Source organism: Cyprinodon tularosa, unplaced genomic scaffold (genome assembly GCF_016077235.1).
Source record: "Cyprinodon tularosa strain WSP-4 unplaced genomic scaffold, ASM1607723v1 ctg729, whole genome shotgun sequence".
Classification (NCBI taxonomy): Eukaryota; Metazoa; Chordata; class Actinopteri; order Cyprinodontiformes; family Cyprinodontidae; genus Cyprinodon; species Cyprinodon tularosa.
In genome coordinates this window covers 760,799-783,232 of record NW_024039484.1, presented here as the reverse complement: position 1 = coordinate 783,232, position 22,434 = coordinate 760,799, and the positions used below count along the sequence as shown (strand labels likewise).

General features: G+C 36.6%; 1 protein-coding gene across 6 annotated transcripts in view; it reads right to left on the bottom strand.

Annotated features, from left to right (window-relative positions):
• Positions 1-3,639: 3,639 nt before the first annotated feature.
• kaznb (kazrin, periplakin interacting protein b) overlaps positions 3,640-22,434 on the bottom strand; it is a 178,967-nt gene continuing 160,172 nt past the window's right edge. For 3 of the 6 annotated variants that reach the window (XM_038269353.1, XM_038269355.1, XM_038269356.1), the window contains 11 exons: positions 21,100-21,270; positions 18,655-18,835; positions 18,373-18,506; positions 16,592-16,715; positions 11,625-11,809; positions 11,388-11,506; positions 9,651-9,882; positions 9,180-9,281; positions 8,224-8,390; positions 8,054-8,150; positions 3,640-6,855 (listed from right to left, as the gene is read on the bottom strand). In XM_038269353.1, coding sequence (XP_038125281.1) covers positions 6,694-6,855; positions 8,054-8,150; positions 8,224-8,390; positions 9,180-9,281; positions 9,651-9,882; positions 11,388-11,506; positions 11,625-11,809; positions 16,592-16,715; positions 18,373-18,506; positions 18,655-18,835; positions 21,100-21,270 — 1,674 coding nt within the window. In that variant the 3' untranslated portion in view covers positions 3,640-6,693. Of the gene's footprint in view, positions 6,856-8,053; positions 8,151-8,223; positions 8,391-9,179; positions 9,282-9,650; positions 9,883-11,387; positions 11,507-11,624; positions 11,810-14,422; positions 16,716-18,372; positions 18,507-18,654; positions 18,836-21,099; positions 21,271-22,434 lie in introns of those variants that run through there. The other 3 variants (XR_005279303.1, XM_038269357.1, XM_038269358.1) reach the window with 3 other exon arrangements.

Sequence of the window (22,434 nt, the reverse complement as noted above, 5' to 3'; positions counted from 1 at the left end):
TGTTAACGCCCTGAGCGAGCAAAATAACAAATAAATAAATAAAATTAATAAAATAAAATAAAATCCCCCCCAAAAAGAAAAACATAAACAAATTATCGCAATGTAACGGAAGAGCCACCGGAAAAAACCCGGATTTTTAACTATTATTTCAGTATAATATGGGAAAAAAGTCAGAATTCTGACTTTAATTTCAGAATTCGTGCTTTTTTTTCTCAGAATTCGGATTCAGTCTAAGAATTTTGGATCTTAAACCAAGGGGTCCCTGGTGATGCTATTTCAGTAACGGAGGAGCAGAAGGTGATTAAAACAAGAAAGCTAGTTTAGTCCCTAAAACAGACATCACTACGGCTTGATGGTAACATGTTTGTTAGCTGTCAGAATTCTGAGATTAAAGTCAGGATTCTGAGATTAAAGTCAGAATTCTGAGGAAAAGAGTCAGAATTCTGAGATTAAAGTCAGAATTCTGACTTTTCTCTCATATTATACTGAAATAAAATGTAAAAATCAGTAAACTTTTTTCAGTGGCCCTAATCCTGCTCAGTACAATGTTAAACTTGGGCCAACTCTCATTTTTTTTCCTGAATATTATACTCTGAAGAGCTTTTCTACCACGGTGTTTCATTTGTAATTTTATATTCCTGCTTAATGGTTTTTATACAAATATGGTTCACCACCCAAAGCAGCAAGGTGTGACAATCATCTGCCATTCTTTTACTTGATCTGTTGTTTTATGTACCTGTCTCTTAATTTTATGTATTTCTGTTTAGTATGTAACTTTGCTGCCTCTTGCCAAGGGGTGAAAACAAGGTTTTTAATCTCAATGGGATTTTTCCCCCCTGGTTAAATAAACTTTAATAAAATAGTAATGACTGCCCCCTCAAAAAGTCTGACACTTGTAAAAGCCGATATTTGACTTTTTTGGGTATTCAGACAGAAGGGACTGGACCCACAGGTTGTTTTGTAAGTTAAACAACAAAAGCAATCATTAAAGGGGTAAATTAAGGTCTGTTTTATTACTTAACATTCTGGCAAACATAAAGGCACTTGTACTGTGTTTAAGGTAGTTTTGGCAATATTTTATTATTTTTAGTTTTATTAAAGTTTTAATAACTGGTAATGAGCTGTAAATATCTTACCTTCTGTACATATACATTGATTTGATAGGGTAAACAATCAGAAATACACCATGTGACAACAAGTCACATCCTTTAGATGTCATTCTGGGTTATGCAATAAAAATGATACAAGCTTTTAACCCACAACTTCTTTTTTTGCTGAAGTCTCTGACATATAAATCTATAGCTGTAACTCTAGGTTAGAAGCAGTAACACTCCCCTTTTAAAGATGCATCACACAGCAAGGTTAGACAATTACTACAGTGGCCCAAACAAGACTTTTCCAGAAACACAGGATAGAGGACATACATTTTCCCCTGTAATGTAACCCAGAATGTTTTCCCATAATAATGATTCAAGACAGAATGATTCACTCTTTAAAAACAGCAGCTGTATTTGGAGAAAAAAAAAAAAAGTGAATTTCTGTAATTTTTTTCTTTTGACTGACTGACGTTGGATCATTAAAATGTCTTCTTAAAGCTTCATAAAATGTAATATATTAGTTATCTCATTCTCTCATAATGTGTTTAATGACCAAAGGAAAACGCTTAGAGTAAAAAAAAAAAACAAGACAGTGTCCAGGAACTCCATGCAGGCTCAATCAGTGAAGTATTACTTTTCCTCAACATTGTTGCAAAGTGATGGGTAGATGTTGTTTCTTTAAACAAAGCTGCAGAAGGATGAGATTAAGGTTATAATTCAGATCACATTTTATTATTTTAAGGAGAATAGGAATGTCTGCAAGTTACCATATCTTTATTGACCCCTCCCCTTTGTAAGCTACACATTATCCTTCAGCAGTATTAAGCAACCCCTGAAGCTCAGTTCTGAATTAAGCTTCAATTCTCCAGCCTTTTGAAAATAACAAATAAAGCTAATGGATAATGCTCTCTCTTATAAAACCCAACACATATGAAAGTGACAAAATTTTCATCTGTCACACAGAGTACATGTCACAAATATGTATATTTGTTAAACTCCATGAGATGGGCTGTGCCTTTACGGTCTGTCACGCAAAGGATTATGGGAAACCGGATGGCTCCTAGCGACAATTATGGACGTCAGGAGGTCCCCATGCAAAGTGTATTGCCAAATTAGTAACTAGACTGCTTCCTTGTCCTAGCTCCTTCCTAACTGCCAGCACTACTCAGATAGCACTCATTATGGCGACCACATCCGCACTTCCGCTTTGTCCTTACCGATTTGAGGTTTTGTGATCAAACAAAGATATGATGGAAACCTCATTTAAACAGCCACAGCAAAGACTGTCAGTCACATAACTGGTTGAGGCCGTTTACAGGTGATTTGCCAATAGCTTTTTGTGAAGCTTTACCAAGTTATTTTCAGATTGATACCAAGGGATCGAGATTTAAAGTAATACTGTAAAAGTGAGACACAAAAAGAAACACAGCTGAAAAAGCTGCATCTGCCCCGAATAAACGTCCTAGTTGTCCCACTTTAGTTTTTCTGAGATCTTGTCACCCCATCCAGAAGGCTAAAGGATGTTCGGATTTTGCGCAGTCCAAACAAAGTCTGTATCTTCTGATAGCTACTTTCTGTAGGAAGATCAAACATCCAGTGGTGGTCCACTAAGCATGCATTCCAATCGCTTCCACAGTTACTGGGTTTAAATTCAATAGTGCAATTTTGGAATGTCATTTAATTGGAGATTAAAATCAAAGATGTCCAGCTGACAAAACAGCAACTGTTGTGCTTTGCTATCATGTTGACATGGACCTAAATCCCAGGGAATGTTTCTGATACATAGAAATAAGCTATTTCAGAATAGAAAAAGAAGGTCCAATCCGAAGTATAACTAATAAAGGGGTTAGTGGAAACCCTCTCTGGAGGCAGAATCAGATTTTATGAGTGGTTATTAACAATCAATGACTTTCTTTCTCATGTTATAGTCAGAGGAAAAGCTGAAAAATCTGGGTAAGACATTTGCAAACCATTTCTAGATAAAGTTTCTCCATATATATTGGAAAATATAGCATCTGTAAAGCCTTATCTCTAAGAAACCTTAATTACAAAGAGTATTTTATGTGTACTTCTAATTTCTAACAATCCATCCATAGTCTATGCCCCGATGTTTTATTATTTTACCCTTTAACAAAGAATAAGCATGTTTAAATTATTATTATTTTTTTTTTTGCTTACTCAGGTTGATCTTTTCAAATTTAAATCCATTTATCTTAAAAATAAAAATAAAAACAGTGGCATGTTTAAACTGTCTAAGTAATAACTCAACCATATAGGTTGTTGTGAACATATGGAAATATAGAATCCTTTTGGAGAGGACTGCTAAAATTCATAATTCATGTTAAAACACTTCCTTAATTTTTTCTGAACAGGCTTGAACAAGTCCAATCTTCCCGCTTTAACAGTTGCTTTGTGACTGTAGACGACGCCCAGAATCTGGCAGCCAAACCCGTTTTGTCCAACTTGAAGGGGATTGAACATACACAAAATACCTCTGAGGGCTGCAAACAGCTCTTTTTTTTTTCTTAGAGATTGCAGTATGTAAAATTGCCACTAGCAAAACAGCAGAGTTGCCTTTATTAACCATGTAAAGAACATTCAGGTTTATACATAAAAATTTGTTTAAACAAACAATGAACAATAAAATTACAGAGAAAATGTTATTACAATTAACATTTGTGCAGAGCATAGTAATTAAATTGGAAGAACTGGATGAGAGCAATAAGAAGATGGTTGTTGATTAAAACTCTAATGAACAGGAAAATCAAATAATACTGTATAATATTTTCTTACAAATGAGGAAAGTGCTGGAACTCATTGAATGCGGCACACTTGATCCCAATACACATGCACTATTAATAAAAACAGGAGTGCATTAGAAGAGGTACTGCTTTGCAGAGATGTTACTAGACTTGATCTCAAACAAATTAAACTTTAATTTCATATCTTTAAATTCATGTGATAAGTCTTTGCCATTCTGCCATTGTTAAAGTGAAATTTAAAGGTGCATAGCCATGTCATATGCAAAAAAAACAAAAAAACAAAACATTTTGATTATGATAAAAATAAGTTAATATACAACACACATCCATCCTGATAGTGTTTAAATAGTCCATTATATCCTTGCTCACCAACTGTGCACATGTGACATTTGGCTCCTCTGGTCAAGTGATGTTGCTGTTGTAAATATATACACAGAAGGGCTTTATGTACTCACAAACTTAGCAAAAACAAAGCATAAAAAACAAATATAGAAAAAACAATATCACAGCAGAATGTTGTAATTTTTCGTAAAAACTTTGTATGCAACCAGAGTGAGCAACTGGTGTATACATTTGAAAAGCTAGAGTATATAACAAGTCTAGGCCTTTTTAAAATGTATCAATGCTAAAGAGACTGGATGAACCTCTGCAAGGTTTGAAATAAAAAAAAAATAAGTAAGGAATGAGTTCCTGTGTAATTGTGGTTCTTTATTAGCTTTTTTATATCATTGTGTTTTTGGCACCATTTAGGTTTGCCTAACTCCCCTTCTTTTGAAATTTGACAGTAAAAATTCCAGTTTTAAAATTCTTTCTAGCCTCTGGTTGCTGATAAAGTTTGAATCACCCGCTCATGTCTTAAAAGTGAGTTTCATCATTGATCTACAAGTATAAAGCTGCAGAGATGTAGAAAATAAAAAGTGACTTTTTAACAGCAGAACATGGTGTATAACTTCATTTAGCCCAAAACGTATTCTTTCTTTCTAGAGATGGACCAATACAGTTTTTTAGGCCGATGCAGTTATCGATTTTTTTTCCATATTTATTTCAGTTTAACTGATCCCCATATATGCCCTGCAGATTTCTTTTGGACCCATTCCTTAGAAGGATATTGCTTTCTCTACCTTCATTTGCATGAAAAAAATAACAATGAAACAAAAGTCCCAATTTAACAAAAAAAATAAAAATTAGTTTAAAAAAAAATAATTACAATTAAAAAAAGATAAGAAATTAAGGAAGTGGCAATGCTTGCACCATATGTGCTCTCAAGGCATGGCTGCTTAGTTCACTCCTAACTCAGCAAATACATGCCTGTATTGCTCAATAGCGATACAAGAAAAAAAACGCTAATATTGACCAAAAATATTGGCTGGATAGTGTACCAGTCTATCTCTATTTATTTCTAGAAAATATAAGGTTATGCTTGAGGCCTCATTGTTTTGTTGTAATGCTTATGCATTTAAACAAAGTAATTTTAAATTAAGACTGTTTTACTAAATGTTTCAGTGTTAAAGAGTACATTTAGTCCCACTCGGATTTAGTGTGGGACCGAATGTACTCTTAAAGTGCTACTTTAACACTGAAACATTTACCGTGTAGTTGAATTTGGTGTGTACTGATGCTCCACGTGGGCTGTTCTTTTCAAAAATGTATCTAACTTTAGATAGTCGGATCTATCACTGAATAAATCTTGCGACCCAGAGCCGTCCTTTATGACAGTCTGAGCTCCCCTTAAACGGGAGAACTGCCCTAAAAAGCTGTTGTTAGACAATAAAGTGAAAATGAAACTTACCTGCTCAGACATATTTTTGGTTCCCTGATGCAAGATCTAATTTAGAGAGGTCTTGTCTTTACAAGTAACTCAATGATTTCTTGAACTACTGGTTTAAAAGGTGCTGAGATTCCAAAACAGGAAGCTAATTAAATAAGCAGCCGTGGAATGTTGGCAGTTGCTTCAAAGGGTGCCAAACACTTCAATTCCTCTAAAATGTCAGTCCTCACCCCTATAGAGGAAGGTGTTTTGAACCCCTAAACTCAGTTAAAAACCTGTCAGTCTGACCTGGACTCATGCTAAAGTGACCAGTTTACCCACATTAATCTGATTGGTTTGAGGAATAGGAAGCCAGGCTGGCAACGCCAACAAAATCATTTTTTGGATACCTTCTCAAATGCATTACAGAGACCAAAGTTAGAGGATAAATCATTCAATCAAAATCTGTCAGGTTTCCTAATCTAATGAAACTGGCAGAGAGAATGTGACTGGTTTTTCAGGGGTACAGCCTACATACTCAACTCCACTGCTCTATCTACAAGTGATTTTTTTTCTTGGAAATGTGGCACCATATAAAGGGAAATAGACTTTCCAGGAATATAAGGATTCTTGCCAAAATATAGGGTTACAACAAAGCAATAATTGACCAAATTTCTATCTCTCAACTGAAAATACATACATGTAGTAACATGTATATGTTTTTTTTAAACCAAGAGGCACACCTCAGCTCACATAAAGAAGTAGAAATAAGCATTAAATACATTATTAGACTTTATGTAAGGCATCAAAGGGGTACCGTGTGCAGTTCTTAGTTTAACTATAGCCATCTTTTTGCCACCTGTTCTTTTTTACATTAAGGACATATAAACCTAATTAAAACATCTTCATTATTTTTACAACAGCTACATTGGGTCTATAGAAGTTTCCACGTTGGTGATGATAACAAAAGTAGATCTGACCTATTACATCATGTTTTATACACCTTTAAAAGACATTGACAAGTGCTTGTCATTCTCAACAGTAAACAGCTACAGTGTAAACAGAGGTGAAGATCTTGATGATTCCTTCAAACGTTGGTGATTTCAACACTTTTGAAGGTGTGCATCGGGCTGCCTTTGGCACGGGGAACAGCATGCACTCTGGCCTCTCTGGGCAAAGAGCCACAGTTGCTGTGGAAGCCCAGAGCTCGCTCCACGGAATGACTGTCTGCACGTAACCTTAGTGGACTCTAGGAGAAAAAGGACACACAATGAAACCGTTGCCTTTGGTTTCTCTGGACTCAATAGTCTACCAGCTTCCTCCCTGCATTTGGATTATTCGCTACTATTTAACTAATGCTGTCTAATAGTCTGTTGATGTAGAAGCTCAACAAAGCAGCAGAGGTGGTGGAGGTAATCAACCCGCTTTAGATGGACAAGGGTTTGAATGATTTAGACATTATATTAAAATGTTATCCTAATGGTAAAAGATAGTGAAGGGGTTAATTAGTGTATGTCTTATTCACCGTGGCATATTTCTGTACTAAACATGACTTGAAAATACTGTTTATGCATCCTTCTTTTTTTTTGTGCTATTTTTATTGCCATGGCTGTTCATTGACAGCATTATGTCGTTCTCATTCACCAGCATATCAGCAGTCAAACAATATGTTTTTATTTCCAATGTTACACATTGATGAATGATTTTTCCACTTTCAGGGTGGGTTTTAAATCTTAAGTTCAGAGGAGAGCAACACAAAGAAAGGGCATGAAGGGGGTAAAAATAAAATTATACACACTTATTTCATCTTACAGAAAAATCAACTAGATATTTTTTAATGAGAATGGAAAAGATGACTTTACAGAAGAGGAAGGGAGCCGCTTACAGCTCAACATTAAATAAAAGATGGTCGTTCTGATGTTACAAATTTAATCCATCTTTCCCATCTTTTAAAAAACACAGACTGCTGTAGCCATAAAATATGATAATATATCTATCCACAAATCCGTATCTCTTTCTCATTTATTTATTAGTTTAGATATTCTAAGGCTGAGATAAGGGTTGAAGAATAAAAAAGTGTGTTGTGCTGACTACACTCTCATGTAGATCAGAGGGATATTTTACTATTGCTAAAATAAAGAACTTGCCCTAAATCTGCAAATGTAAGATATTGAGGGGTGATCAGATAATCTCAGATTAGATTCATCAGGTTAAGATGAATTTTAATGGCAGCTACCTACAGTATGTTATTGACTATACTTTTACAAGACATTATTTGAAAAATGATGCTGTTGTAAATCTGCTATGTGCTTTCATTATTTCCATGTTTCATTAGCTTTTTGAAATATTTATGCTTTAACAAGCGGAAGGGGACCAATAACAAACTTTGGACTTCAGACCTTGTGTGCTAGTCTTTAACTGATAGGTGAGAAATGGGTTAGGCATACCTTTCCTAATCTTCTGATAGATATCCTTTCATCAGCAAAGCGATTAACAGCCACAGGTGAAGAAGAACTGATAACCCCAGTGCTCTGCTCTGCATTTCTGTAAACACAATTTCTTTAGTAGTAAAGGGAGACATTCAAGTGTTTTCAATAGATTTGGTTTTTAATGCTACCTTAGAGGTGCAGAGAGAGACTTCATTTCTTCATACAGGTGTCTGTGCAGCATGTGTTTATTGCTGGGGATTCCCAAAGCTTTGGCCAAGGCTTCTGTGTCAAAGGATTGGTCCAGTGTGATAACTGCACCATGAATGCCTTTTCCCTGAAGGTTTTCTGCAAACTCCTACAGAGCAAAATGAGGAAGCAGAATATGAGTCACATGACGGAGTCAGTAATGTCTACAATCATTAATCACAATCATTCCAAAACTGAAACCAGGAAAATAAGCTTTTAAAAAGAAATTTCCTCCTAAGTTTTTTTTTTTCCTCTACTGTTGGCCCTACAATACAATGCAATGTTTTACGTTTCCTTTTTAAATAAAGTTAGACATAAAATATAAAAATAATAAAATACATCTTGGAGTGGTTTGCTTCTGGTTCTCTTTTTTTCTTCTCCTTTATATTTCGTTGTTGACTACCATTATAATCTTTTCTCCTGTCTTTTTATTTTTTTATTTTTTACTTTTTCTATTATGTTTTTAGTTGAAACTGTCCTATATCAAAACTACCGGTAAGCTGGCATCTTGACCAGAATGCACTGGAATAAAGCAGTAATCCATTGGGAACAGTAAATCAAAGCTTTATCATTAATGTAACATTATTGGCATTCTGAACGTGGCAACAAAAAAACAAAACAAAACAAACAGAATGTAAAAAATCTAGGCTGCACATCAGAAAAACTGCAACACTACTGCTGATAACTACCATTAGGATTAAACCAATTTTCCCCAATGTTTTTGAAATTCATCATAATGTCTCAATCACTCTTTTCTCAGCTTTAGCATCTCAGCCACTGAACATGGAAACTTTTGCAGGTATTGAGGGCAACAAAAGTTTAAACAAGGTTGAAGAAATTGTGAAGAAATTGAATCCATGCAAACTAGATTAAGATATTCTCCAAGTATCACATCTACCTTAAGGTCGATGTCCTTGATCCACTTCATCACTCTGTTACACGTCCAGACAAGAGGGTCTTGGTTTTCATGCTCGCATTTTAAGCGACGTAATTGCAGGGCCTTTGGAATGGTGAACAAACAGCAGGATAAGAAGCACAGCCATGGTATGAAAATAATGGGAATTTTTAGTCAAACACATTTTATTTCTTTTGCATATGATAGAATTAGGTCATGTACGTTAATGCTCTTTTGAAATGTTGGTGGGGGTTTTGTAGTTATGTGATACTTTCAACAAACAAAAAATGCTAGTTTAAGTTTAAAACTATAGCCTGTTTTTTATAAGTCTATTTTCTACACCACATCTGTCCTAACAATTTCATATTTGATTAATTAGGTTTTGCCTTTGTGTGACAGCCAGGTGTAATGTCAATTAAGCTTTGGTATTATTTTACACCAAAAGTCAGCCATTGTGACACATTATGATCAGACCTCTTTGTCAAAGCTGAGCATCTGCAGGAGCTGGATTCCTAGTAGGAGACTCGTTTGGTGGAAAGGCTCGCTAATGTTCAGGAATCTCTCCAGATCTCTGCGGCTCAGGGAGTTCAGCACCCGTCCGTCCACTAGGTTTGTGTGGAAGGTTTGGAAGTACTGAGGTAGGCCTACGTCACTTAGCCATGATGTGGAGACCCAGTGATGATCCAGCTCAGATGCTTTTGATAGTCTGAAAGAGGACAAGACTTACTGTAGTTTAGCGAATACTGTCTTTAATCCACTTTATGCAAATATCAAAAACCCAGCATGGGGAGAGTTGTAATACCATTAGTTCTAACAGCAGGGAACAGAAAACAAGTTCTATGATTCTATCATTATTTAGCCATCCCTCCCTTTGGATTACATGGTGAATGCAAAGCCTGAAAGCCAGAGTGTTCCAATTTTATTGCGGAAAAAAAAGGGTTAAAAAGTGTTTAACAAATGTACAGTTGTTTTCTTACTAATACAATAGCAGCTATACTCAAATTCCAGTTAAAAATATAGGTTCTCAAGCAAATATCTGTGGATATATCCTGAACTAATTTTTGAGCTGCAAATGTATTAAAATTTGGTAAAAACTTTTTTTAATCTTAACCCTAACTATTACCAACACATGCCTAACCCTAACCTGAACTAAAACCTTAGTCCTAAATTTAACTCCGGCACAAATAAGAGAACGTTACCTATATGTGTAAACAGACTGAAGTCCCCACACTGTCATATACTGTAAAACAAGTCCACAGAACCCCAATCACACACACAACGCTTCATTCTTGTAGACTCTCTCTCTCTTACATACGACTTTTAACAGATGGAGAACAATTGTAGACTCTAAATCTCAGACAAAAAGAGTGACAGACCCTGTTCTCGGTTTTTCTATTTATTGCTATCCCTATTTTTCCTGTTTTTGTCTTATTGTGTGAACTCACTCCTCATTGCTTCACAACCTGACCCAGTAATGGGGTAGGTAACAGGAGGACTGTTTCTTTGCCATAAACTCATCAAGTGAGATACTTGGTTTTATTTGTAGTAAATACATGGTGGTATAATAAAAGTTTAAGAAGTGTAGCTGAAAATCAGGGAGTTAGAAACACTGAATCAAAAGGTGTCACAACCATCCCTGTTCTCCCCATCCAAAAGACCACAAAACAAGGTCAAACCAAACTTCATAAAACAAGTCATAATTAATAATGTCATACTGTTGGTAACGGCATCTGTGGGCCGTCATGCAAAAGTTATACCTTTGTAATACTTTTGCATGTTTTTTTGTTGTTTATTAATTATGTCTAGCAATCAACAACTTCCAATAACCTCCACTTTCCTGTCTGGTCAGTTCAAGTCTCTATGGTAGATGTGGTTCATTGCAAATTTGCTATCCAGGAGCACCTTCCAGATGTCCAGTGCAATGCTGAGGTAATATTTAGCACCTTTGGTTGGGGCAGCATGTGGACAATATATACCACTGTTTCTTCTTGCTTTCCAAATCACTTCTCTTGCTGAGCAGGGATTCAGTCAGTCCAAAAAAAAAGTGTTCTTTGGTGTATACTTTATGACATATAGATTACAGAGAAATTAAAATTTGTTATGGGGTAAAAATTTAAACTTCTGATTGGAAACTGTCTGATAGTATAACTATTAAATATATTTCTTCAGATGGGTATTATTTGCTTTCCCAAGACAGAATGTCCTACTTACCCCTGCTCCAATTCTGCTCTCCTGTAATCCTCAATGGCCAGTCGAACTTTTCTGCGATGAAGTTGATTAGTAATACCCAGACCCAGCTCTAAATCTTCATCCGTCAGACTCAGCAGCACCTAAACAACAGAAGACCCAGTCTTACAGAAGTGACAACAGCATCCATGTTAACCTATGTGCTACACTGCACACATCCAGATAAACAGAAAAGCTTGTAAAATGGAAGAAAAATCATACCTTGCCACTTTTGACATTTTCGGAGCAGGCTCGCATATACATTGGCATTCCCATGACAACCTCCATCCAGGCCTGCACGGCCCCTGCCCTCCACAGGGACATGCAGGTGGTTCGAGTGAGCTCTGCCTGCTGGAGGCGGTCCAGCTGCTCCTCTCCGTCAGACATGCTGTGCTGTGTGTCAGAGTCTGGGTTGGTCAGGAGAAGTTAGGCGGTGGCATACAGGAGAGGTTGGGGATCAGAGGGATATGGAAATAAAAGAGTGACTTATCTGAAAAAGGCATAAAACATCTTCTAAATATGTCAGAAAATGAGGAAAAATAAAAATTAAAAACAGCAACATCAAGAAACAACTGAAGGTTTTAATGAGATTTGTTTTCAACGGCAACTATTTTTTCTATGAACAGATGCATCTCAGTAAATTAGGTTGTTGGAAATGTATTTAAATAATTCATTCAGTGAATGAAGCTCACATATTCTTCTGACTCATTATTTATAGAATGATATATAATAACTTTTTATGTTAGTAATTTAATGATTGTGGCTTTGAGATAACTCTGACTTAAGGAAATAAAAATAAAAAAAACAATAAAAAAAGCATACCATACACCTGAAAAGTTTGTCCATTTATTGTACAGTTTAAGCATCAATGCTTTGTTTGGGCTTGTAAAAGATAGGCTCTGTGTATGCACCTTGAAGCTCTATCTCTCCAGATCTTTGTCCTGAAAAGAGATCACTCAGGACAAACTCTTTAAATAACACTTCATATCTTATATGTGTTAAAATACCAGGAGACATGACCACAGATTCTGATAGAAATTGTAATCTTACTCAGATTAGATAAGTTGCTTAGAATTTACAGAGGGCAGCAGCTCACCTCCAGGCTCACCTGTCAGGATGTGGCCACGATTAACAGTTAAAAAAGCCTTTTATACATCTCTAGTTTGCCACATCATCACATCATTACATCAGACACATTAGTAGATGAGTGGACATCATGGCTCCAGCCTTATCAAAATATTACACATTGTTCTTAGCTGAAGGACACCGCTCTCATTCCATTTCCAAATCTTTACCACGTACAGAATAAAGATTATAACAGTATATCCGGACAGAGAAACAGCCTTAATTAGATAAACTATTGTAGAAAATATCAGTTCTGACATGCAACAGGCAGCTAATATTAAGGTGTAATAAACTCACACATCATCAATGATAATTATCCTAACAGGCTCCTTTTGAATGAATAATTGCATCATTACAGGTTGGCACCGAGGCGATCAGCCTGTGGCACTGCTGGGGTGTTAAGCCACACCCAGGCTACCTTTATGAATAGCTTTCAATGTGCCTGAGATGATGGTTCTGGAGTCTTTCAACTTTCTTTTGACAAAACTCCACTGATCCTCTGTCAGCCCAGTTTGAAGGCAAGTCAGGCAAAGTGATGCTATGATGTAAGAAAACTTTTATCAGCCAATATGTCCTGCAAAGTCAAACCTGCATCTTCATAAAGCTTTTCAGTAAAAAAAAAAAAGCATGAAGTGCTCTGGACTGTCCGGCAGAAAGAACACGTCTATAGCGGCAGGTTAAACAGCCCAAAACTCCAATGACTGAAAAAAATCACACTTCAGTTCAAACAACATAGATTCTGAGTCTCCCAACTCTTCTTCTAAGTGGTGAACTCTTGATTATTTCAATAAGCTCAAACATCACCAACATAATGAGTACGATCTTTTTTACTCCATTATTTAGTGGCACTGGAAGGATTCAAGCTGCAGTCCAAACCTTGTGAATCTTACCCATGAGATTTGCCTAATAACGCCCTCAAATGGTTGGCATTTTTGCTTGTGTGGCTTTTTCTGCCACATTTCTTTTCCCTTCAGCTCAACCTTCTTTTTAATTTCACTTGGTAACAGCATTTTAAACATTAGCACATGACCTTTAGCGGCTTATCCTCCTGGACAGTTGTAATATCAAGTCTTTCACACGGCTGGATAAGCCATTATATCACATTTCTGCATTAAATTCCTTTCTGTCATTTTAACCTTTTAAGCAAAAGAAATTTTCTTTTCAAATTTAATAATTAGAAGTATAGTAGAAGTATAAATCAACTTTAAGAATACTAATTTAGTGAGATGCACCTGTAATTGTAACTCAAGAACTTTTTTTTTAATAGAAAAATTACACCACCAATCCACCGGGTGGTGCCAAAACATTTCCCTTCACATAAATGTTCTCTGTTATATCTGAAAAAAATGTTTAATATTCATTTGATATAGGACAAAATTATCTCTGAATATGTCAGAATACAGCTAGACAAGTCAAGTTTGTGGTTAAACTCACTACTGATGCTAGTGAAGGTATTACTAAGTATATCTGATGGATATGAAGAATTACTGCCATTAAGAAAATGTAATACATTCATAAAATCTCATGTTTCTGCCATTTATGAAAGACTTAAAACACTGACTTGAACCAACGAATCCTGCTTGATTCGTCTCCTCATGCTGACACAAGGGGCTGCATGCAAATCCAAATGTCACTCTGAAGTTTCTGTTTTTTTCTATCTTTTCTCCTCAAAGAACAGCAACACATACTTGCATTTTTTTTTTTCTTGAATGGACATGAGCGATATGAATAATCCCCAAAGTGCAGAAACAGACAGCTGGTAATCACAGATGAGGAGTTACTCACTGGTTTAGGAGAGAGTTGCCATTAGGAAATGGCAGGAGGAGGAGACAAACACGTTAGACTGAGACACAGGAACAGGATTACTCATGGAACAGAAAAACTACCACAAAGTGTTCACTTTCCGCTTTTATTTTTAAAATAGTTTTTTTTTTCATTTCAGTTATAATTCACTTGGAAACCTCCTCAACATCTGACTGCAACATCTGCAGCACATAAATATCAGGAATCACCTCTCTGCTTATCTCATTTTGTTAAATAAAATACTTCAATAAATTTAATCTTTTGTGTATGTATTATTACCCTAATTTACAAAGCATTTAAACAGAGATTTATTAGAGCCATCTTTGCAGGAAATGAGGAGGGAGTGAACAAAACGCAATAAAAAAAAAAAAAAAAAAAAAAACAGAAATAGGAATATTCTCAATAAGGCAGGGGGAAGGCATGCATTCGTAATGCAAGGTTTGGTAGAAACAACGGGAAAAATAACACAAGAAGGATGCTTTTATGATACTTAATTTGACAGGAAATGAATGAATATTTAATCAAAGCAACACAGAGGGACCATGCATGTATTTAAAGCACATTCCATTGTCTCTGATTGGCACACGTTAGATAGCACTCAGCTGGAAATGAGTGACGTTAACAGTGTTACATGGCTGTTACTAACAGCAACCAAATGATGAAGCTTGAAGTATGGGTTATATGTCTTTGGCACTCGCACATGGTTTGGAAAAAGCTACATTTTTAGTTGGTGTGTTTAAATCAGTGCAGCTGTGCTCTTCATAAAAAGGCTGTTGGTCAGCCAGTACTTCTCTTCATGTTTAGGGATGTCTGGATCTGATCTCCAAGTATCGTCTCCTGATCATTTTGATTGATCAATATGTGGGTAGCTGCTCTCCTTCCATCTGATCACCATATTTTCTATGGTTTAAGGTCAGCTGCACAGGCTGACTAATGTTACAATACCCTCAAATTTAAAATAAAACATAATCTATTTTCACATTTTTGGGAGAAAAAACATGAACTTAAAGAACTAAAAACTTTCTGTGGAGGAATGCTTAGTTTTTAGTCTGCCATTTCTATGTAACAGAATAAAGTCTCTTACTATTCAAAAATAGGTTTTTCACACTGCAGTGCCTGTTTGAGTTGTTCTGCTAAGAGTTTATTTTTTCTGCTTTGATGTCTAAGATTTTCCTGAAAAACATATTTAGAATTTAAAAACTTTTGGAAGATTGTATCACACAAAAACATACTTTTATCAGATATGTATTAGATGACTCCAAAGATATAGCTGACATGACAGACACTTCTTAAAGCTCAGCACCAGGATATGGAGGCTACTAAAATGAGGACAATTGATCATTTCTGTTGAGCTAATGAGACATAAATAATTTACACGGCATGGATTTTCATAGCTTTACTTAACCCGAGGATGATGAGTTTATAACGTGCAAGTCTGTGCTGTAAGAAATGAAGGTATTAGATTGAAACCCACAATTGGTGAATATTGAATCTGAAATTACTTGGATCTGGATGAGTCACAAGCAAATCTTAATCGGGACATCCCCAAACATTTTCAAAATAAAATACAGGATGTTTTTACAGTGTGATATGCAACGAACGTTCGTGACGGAAGTCCTGTAACAGATCAACATAAACTCCATAAGCAGCACAGATAATCAATAAACTCCAATCAGTGTTTTTTTTTTTTTTTTAGGTCAACTTGGCAATGCTTCCTGGTGTGTTGCAAGAAAAGGAATAAAAAACTCACAATAAAAAAGAGACCAATCCTGCAAATCATGCTGAAAGCAACTATAGAGTAACAAAACCCAGATAACATTAACATTTAAACACTATTTTCACATTAGATCCTATATGTACATATAAACAGCAGTCCTTCAAGTGTCTATTTATAAAAAAAATTAAACAATAAGACATTTAAAGGATAATACAGCATGAACATGTCTACACATTGTAATAACCCAGTATATGTATTTATGTGCATGTAAACATATATACATATGCATACATGTACATCTATAAATATATATATATATTTAATTTACAAACATACATTTTTGTTGAGCAGGATACTGTACATTTATGGGGACAGCAGTCTCTTGGTTTTCATTACAATCCATCCATCTCCTTCTTCCAGACACATCCCAAAACACACAAATTTGATGCATGGAGATATATTCTTGCACTCGCACACACACACACGCTCATTCAGCTTCACCAGTCGGCATCCTCCTCTATGTAATAATCAGGGGTGGCTGTACCATCAAACAAGCCGGGGTCCATGGACTTGCGCTGCTTGCCTCGAGTGAACACCCGTGACAGAGATCCCAGAGTCATCTTGTCCTTCTTCTTCTTACGTTTCTGGTCTTCTAGATCTTCCATTGACTGAGTGGGCAGAGGAGATTAAAAAACAGAGTTGAGACAGGTTAAACTCACAGAGATGCGCCTTTTTTTAACTACTCACTGGGGTTTGATACAAATATTTACCCTTTTGTGTCTGTAAATAGAGAAGACTGTTAATAGACCCGTTCTTGGTCCTATTATGCATGCATGTTGTTTAATGGTGTCTTCCTGCTTTCATTTCGATTCACATTTATGATAAAGTTTCTGTTAAAAAGATATTAGATGAGATAATGGGACTGATTCAGACTGATGTAATTTTTTTGCAATCATATAGTTGATGGTATCCTATCAACATCACTGCTGCTAGCCCTAAGAAGGTAAAACCTGCCTTTAAAAAAAAATAGAAAGCAACTGGGCTTTTAGATTATGTGGAAGAAATTAGGCTTACACCTCCTCTAAGAATGTTTTGTTCAATCACACTTAGTTTACAGTTGGATTTAAGAAAACTTAAACTAGACCATTTGAAAATCTTACATTAGTTTGATTGAATTTTTTAAAAGTTGCTGGATTGGGCAGAGGGCCCGGTGGCGCCAGTGTACAGCAGCCCTGCCTCTGTCAGTGAGCCCCAGGGCAGCTGTGGCTACAGTGTAGCTTGCCACCATCAGTGTGTGAGTGTGTGCATGAATGGGTAAATGACTGAATGTAGTGTAAAGCGCTTTGGTCAAGTCTCCTGACTTGAAAAAGCGCAATATAAGTACAGGCCATTTACCATTATTGTACAGCTACATAATCCATCTGTTCTTGCATTGATAGACGGGTATTCTCCTTTCGGGTTTTCAGGTAAACAGCAGAATTGAAGGTACCATCAACTGAAGTTTGTCCTTAGAAGGAAAACAGTCCGAAGCATCAACTCTGATGTGCATCTGGCTGTATGGTGTTTTTTGCATTTCACCAAACATAAACTATAGAAATCTTATTTCAATTACAAAATAATATGTTTTTGTAAATAAAAAAAATTAACATTTGTTTGCTTTCTTTAAACAGCGATTGTTTTTGCCCTGGAACTCCAGTATGGATGGCTTTTCCCACCAGTCTTTGTGTATTGATTCATTAAGGCTAAAATCAGCTGAGGCAGCAGAGGCCTGCAGAGCTTTAGATGCTGTTCTGGGTTCTTTTTTGCGTGAGCCTTTGGGTGACTCCTGGAGAAATGTTGCTTGGCCTGTACTTCTGGGACAGTTTCTTGATTCTGCATGTCTGTGTGCCACTAGTAAACCTAAAGTCTGAATTTTTGAGTAATGTGATTATTCTCACTTAATCCACGATTCAACAAGGTATGATCCAGGTTGGATTTGATCCCACTTTTTTTTATTTATTTAAAATCGTTTAATAAACTACTATTTAGCAACTGTACAAAAAGCACAAACATTTGAAGATTGACAAACTTTTTAAAAGGCCTATGCGGCCTTTACTTGCGAGCTATAAAACCTTAATTTCTTTTTCATTGTTAATTTAATCAAATGTAGAATAAAACACTTTAAATTCAAAAATTTTATCTAAAAACAACTGAATCACCACTGAGTGAGCAGGCAGGGCGAACCCATTAAGCTGACAGGACAGAGCAGGACACACAAACCAAAGAAAGGTAAGGACTGAGCGGACATGTGGAGCAGGGCGGTTACTTGGGCTGGACATCTCTTACATTACAGAGGGAGTGGGTCCGGTGGCGAGGTGAGTTGATGTCACTGGGAGTGGACGAGCGGTCCCCATCAGCTGCTGAGGCATCTGAGATCACAGAGGGCTGGCGAGTGTGACAGGGGCTGATCCTTACCACAGCTAGACACACACACACATTCACACACACACATTGAAAATTCCCCATAGTTAGAGAAACCTCCAGAAACCCCTGTGTTAGTTCGCTGATTAAAGGAACACCAAGCAACATAGGGAAAGTGCAGGTTTAATAGAGGTGCAGAGAGCTTACCCTGCCGGTCTGCATTGTGACCGTGGTAGAGGGTCTGCTGGCTCTGACGGATGGCGGCGGTGAGCGGCAAGTCGGCCTGCATCACCCACTCCTGACTGCCGTTTACAACTGGCTCCGGCTGCACCACCAAAGAGTGCCGTTTGGGTACGTCTTTTGTCAGAGTGGCTAGAGACTGCTTTGCCTGGAAGAGCAGCACATAGAAAAGTGTTGAAATAGAGTTTGAGTCAAAGAAAACCAGTCTGGTTTACATTCAGACTGAGGATTGTAAGTCACCAAACCACCCGCATGTACTTAGTTATAGTTTCATTACCCTACTGTACAAACTCCTAGGAAAACTCCAAGAACATTAAAGCTGTAAACAACATTCTTTTATTACCGGGTGGATCATCTAAATAAGCGGTTCTCTGAATTGTCAATCATTCTGCTGATTTGTTTACATAATGCCGTCCTACGTGCTCGTCCCATTAGCTCTTTTTCTGCGCTTGCACACTTTCAGGGGTATATGTGTGGTGAGCTACGGTTTCAGACAGTGCTCTTACCATGGTTCTCTGCAAATGGCCAAGGGTCGTAAGAGGAAAAAGTGTCTACAAAGTGTATGAGAACCAAAGAGAGGCTACTGTATGCTTTGCACGGAAAGCTCTCCTCGCAAAGCATTATGGAATTTGCTGTCACAGCGGCCCGCTGTCACCAAAGGCTGTCGCTACCCGACAGCGACGACCAATGACAAAGATGGCGTAGGCACTGCGCAGTGGAGGAGGGGTTACGTGACCAACCGTAAGTTTACCAAGTTTGCTATAAAGTCCACTATATAGTCCCCACTCTATATAATGATTGAGGGATTTAGGGGTTAGGGTGGACAGACACAGTAAGCTTGTATGAGCAATGAGAACATCAACTTTTAAACAGAGTGTGCACGAGGAGAAATGGGCTCGTGCAAGCTCTTGCACGCGTGGAGAGGGCAGGTCTTTTAAAAAATGTGTAAAAATCCTCCACAATACCTTTAAGGATTCAAAATTCAATTTTGGGTTAAAAGAATATAAATTATATTAAACTGATTAAAGTTAAGACTTTTTTATATTTAAACTAAAATGCAATTTAGGCAAAGCTTTCATGGTACATAATAAAATAAAATAATAAAAACAATTTAATTGCTCTATAAAACCAACTAGTAACTGCCGTGGCCACTAAATGAAAGAAACTGTCAGAGGTTCAATCTGGTGCTATGGTAATTCTAATAAACTGCTAGTATAAATACATCATGATGCTTATTTTTCAAACATTTGTAGCGCCAGTGGACTCTGTCGACAGCAACTACCGGTAGATGGTAGGGAGAGAAAGATGGTTCCCTACTGGGTTTAATCTCCAGACATCTTCCTGTGGACTTTAGCATGATGCTGTCGCTGCCATGTTTCTTCATGGATAGGAAGGGCTGAGGGTCATGCAGCTTTATTTTCTGCTCTCCAAGATGTTCCAAGATCAGGATGTTGATTTATAACCTAAACCTGCATCAAAATTCATAAGATCTTCCTCCCTGACCTTTCAGGGATAATCTGGAATACCTTTTCTTGGTGCATCCCTTCCTATCTTAATGAAATATAATGAAATTTGTTGTAACATTGGGGTATTTACTCACTTGGAAGAAACCAAACATTAAATAAAAATGCATGAATAAAAAATTCCACTTTGTAATGTTTCTTCTTTTTACTAATTAAAATGTATATGACTTTAATATTGAGGAAGATGCTCTCTGTGAACTCTGTAAACCCCCTTGCTGTTGCTTTGATCTTAGACCGCTTATTTAAAGTTATTTATCGAATGAAGTTTAAACTAGCTCATCTCCTGTATTTAGCATCCCTTCAATAAATAAATGATTTATAGTTAATTGGAAAGTGGCATTTAATCTGTAGCAGATCACATTTTGAGCTGAAGATGAAATCAAAAGCAGCCTAAAGACGCATAAAGCGATGATACGTGACATCAAATGTTTTTACAGTACCTTATTCACACCTCTTTACAAAAAATCCCCTCTCCATGATATTATAATCTTTCCAAGTATTTTTTATCTTCAAAACCTCTCAGTGGAACCCAGTGAAAAGGGGGAGAATAAAATAAGACTCGACAGAATGATATTTAGCTACAGATATGGCAGCGATGTGCCAACAAATCAGATCTGCTCTGCAGCTTGATGTGAGGATCTGTGGGTGGCTGTGACTCGCGACAGGGAGGAGAGATTAATGGCACACAGAGTGACAGCTGTACCAAGAAGGGGCTGACACACTGCAGAATAAAAAACACACACATTTCTCCTTTTACCCGGAGGAGGGTACATAACCAGTCACTCTATGGTTTCAACACTTCACAGATACTGACAGAATATCTAATTGATGGTGTGTTCTCTCTGTGCCTGCCAATGTTCATGCAGTGTCCACGATCACGTTGACTCACCATGGTGAGTTCGGCCTCCAGCTCCTTAATCCTGTTCTCCTTCATGTCTATCTGAGAGCGCAGGATGTTGGCCTGCTCTGTGGATTCTTTGGTCTGCCTCCTCAGGTCCCACTTCTCCCTTTCCAGCACATCTTTCTCCTTTGCCAGGACTTTGACTGCATCTTCACTCTCCTGTGGAGGGCAAACACAGAACACTCACTGATTAACACCAAAACCACTTTCATTAATCAGAGGAGTTCCAAACACAGTTAAAAAGCACAGCTACACAACATGCCGTCCAGGAATTACAGCTTTGTTGTTGTGTTGTTTAATTAGCATCTTATCAATTAAGTCCAAAATAATTTTAGGATTCAGAATTTAAGTAATATTTTAATTTACTATCATGTTGAGACTGAGGGGAAGTAATATTAATATGTTGTAGTGACACAGGCAGAGTACAGATATTGATTTGATACCTTCCAACATAAAACGCATCACCAAATATAACTCCAGAAGAAAAGTGGGTCACTACTTTTCACTACTACTAAGAAAGGTCAATAAAGAGTCTTCAGGTTTTCTTAAAAAAAAAAAATTTAATTGACAAATATTTTTTTGTTGTTTTAAAATGATACTTCATTTAGATCGTCTAATTATCTTTTAGAAATCCCTGCTTAACTCTCAATGGAAAAAAATATGTTGGTAGGAAAGTAGGTAAAACATAAAATTTGGGAAAAGTATGAAAATATATTCAGCTGGATTGTATTGCCATGTTAATAATGAGTCACGCAAAAATGGATTCATAATCCATTGATTTCTACCCTGTGTGTATCACTCTGTAAAATACCACTGTTGGCGTTTGGCAACAGTAATCATACCCTGTTTTTATAATGTTGGTTTAAAATTATGTAGCAATGAATACAGATATCACAACAAAAATAAACATTAGAGAAACATTACAAACAGTTAATATTATATCAATGATTACAAAACAGGGTTTAAAATGAACATAAAGCCTTGAACTTCTTACATCGTTACGGTACAAATGCATACTTTCATTTATTTTATTGAGATTCCATGTAAGAACTTAACAGAAGGTTTTATATATTTATAACACCTGAACATGTTTCAATATAAACTCTTCCACTGTAGCTTTGTTTTTATGTTGAAAAGCAAAACTCAACCCAATTCTTAAGTCTTCAGAAGTTTTCTTTGAGAATTGTTATATTTATCCATTATTATCCATTTATCTTACCATCAAATCTGGCAAGCTTCCCTGTCTCTGAAAAAGAAAAACATCTCCCCATCATGATGCAGCCACCACCATGTTTCATACTGGGTATGTGTTCAGGGTAACGT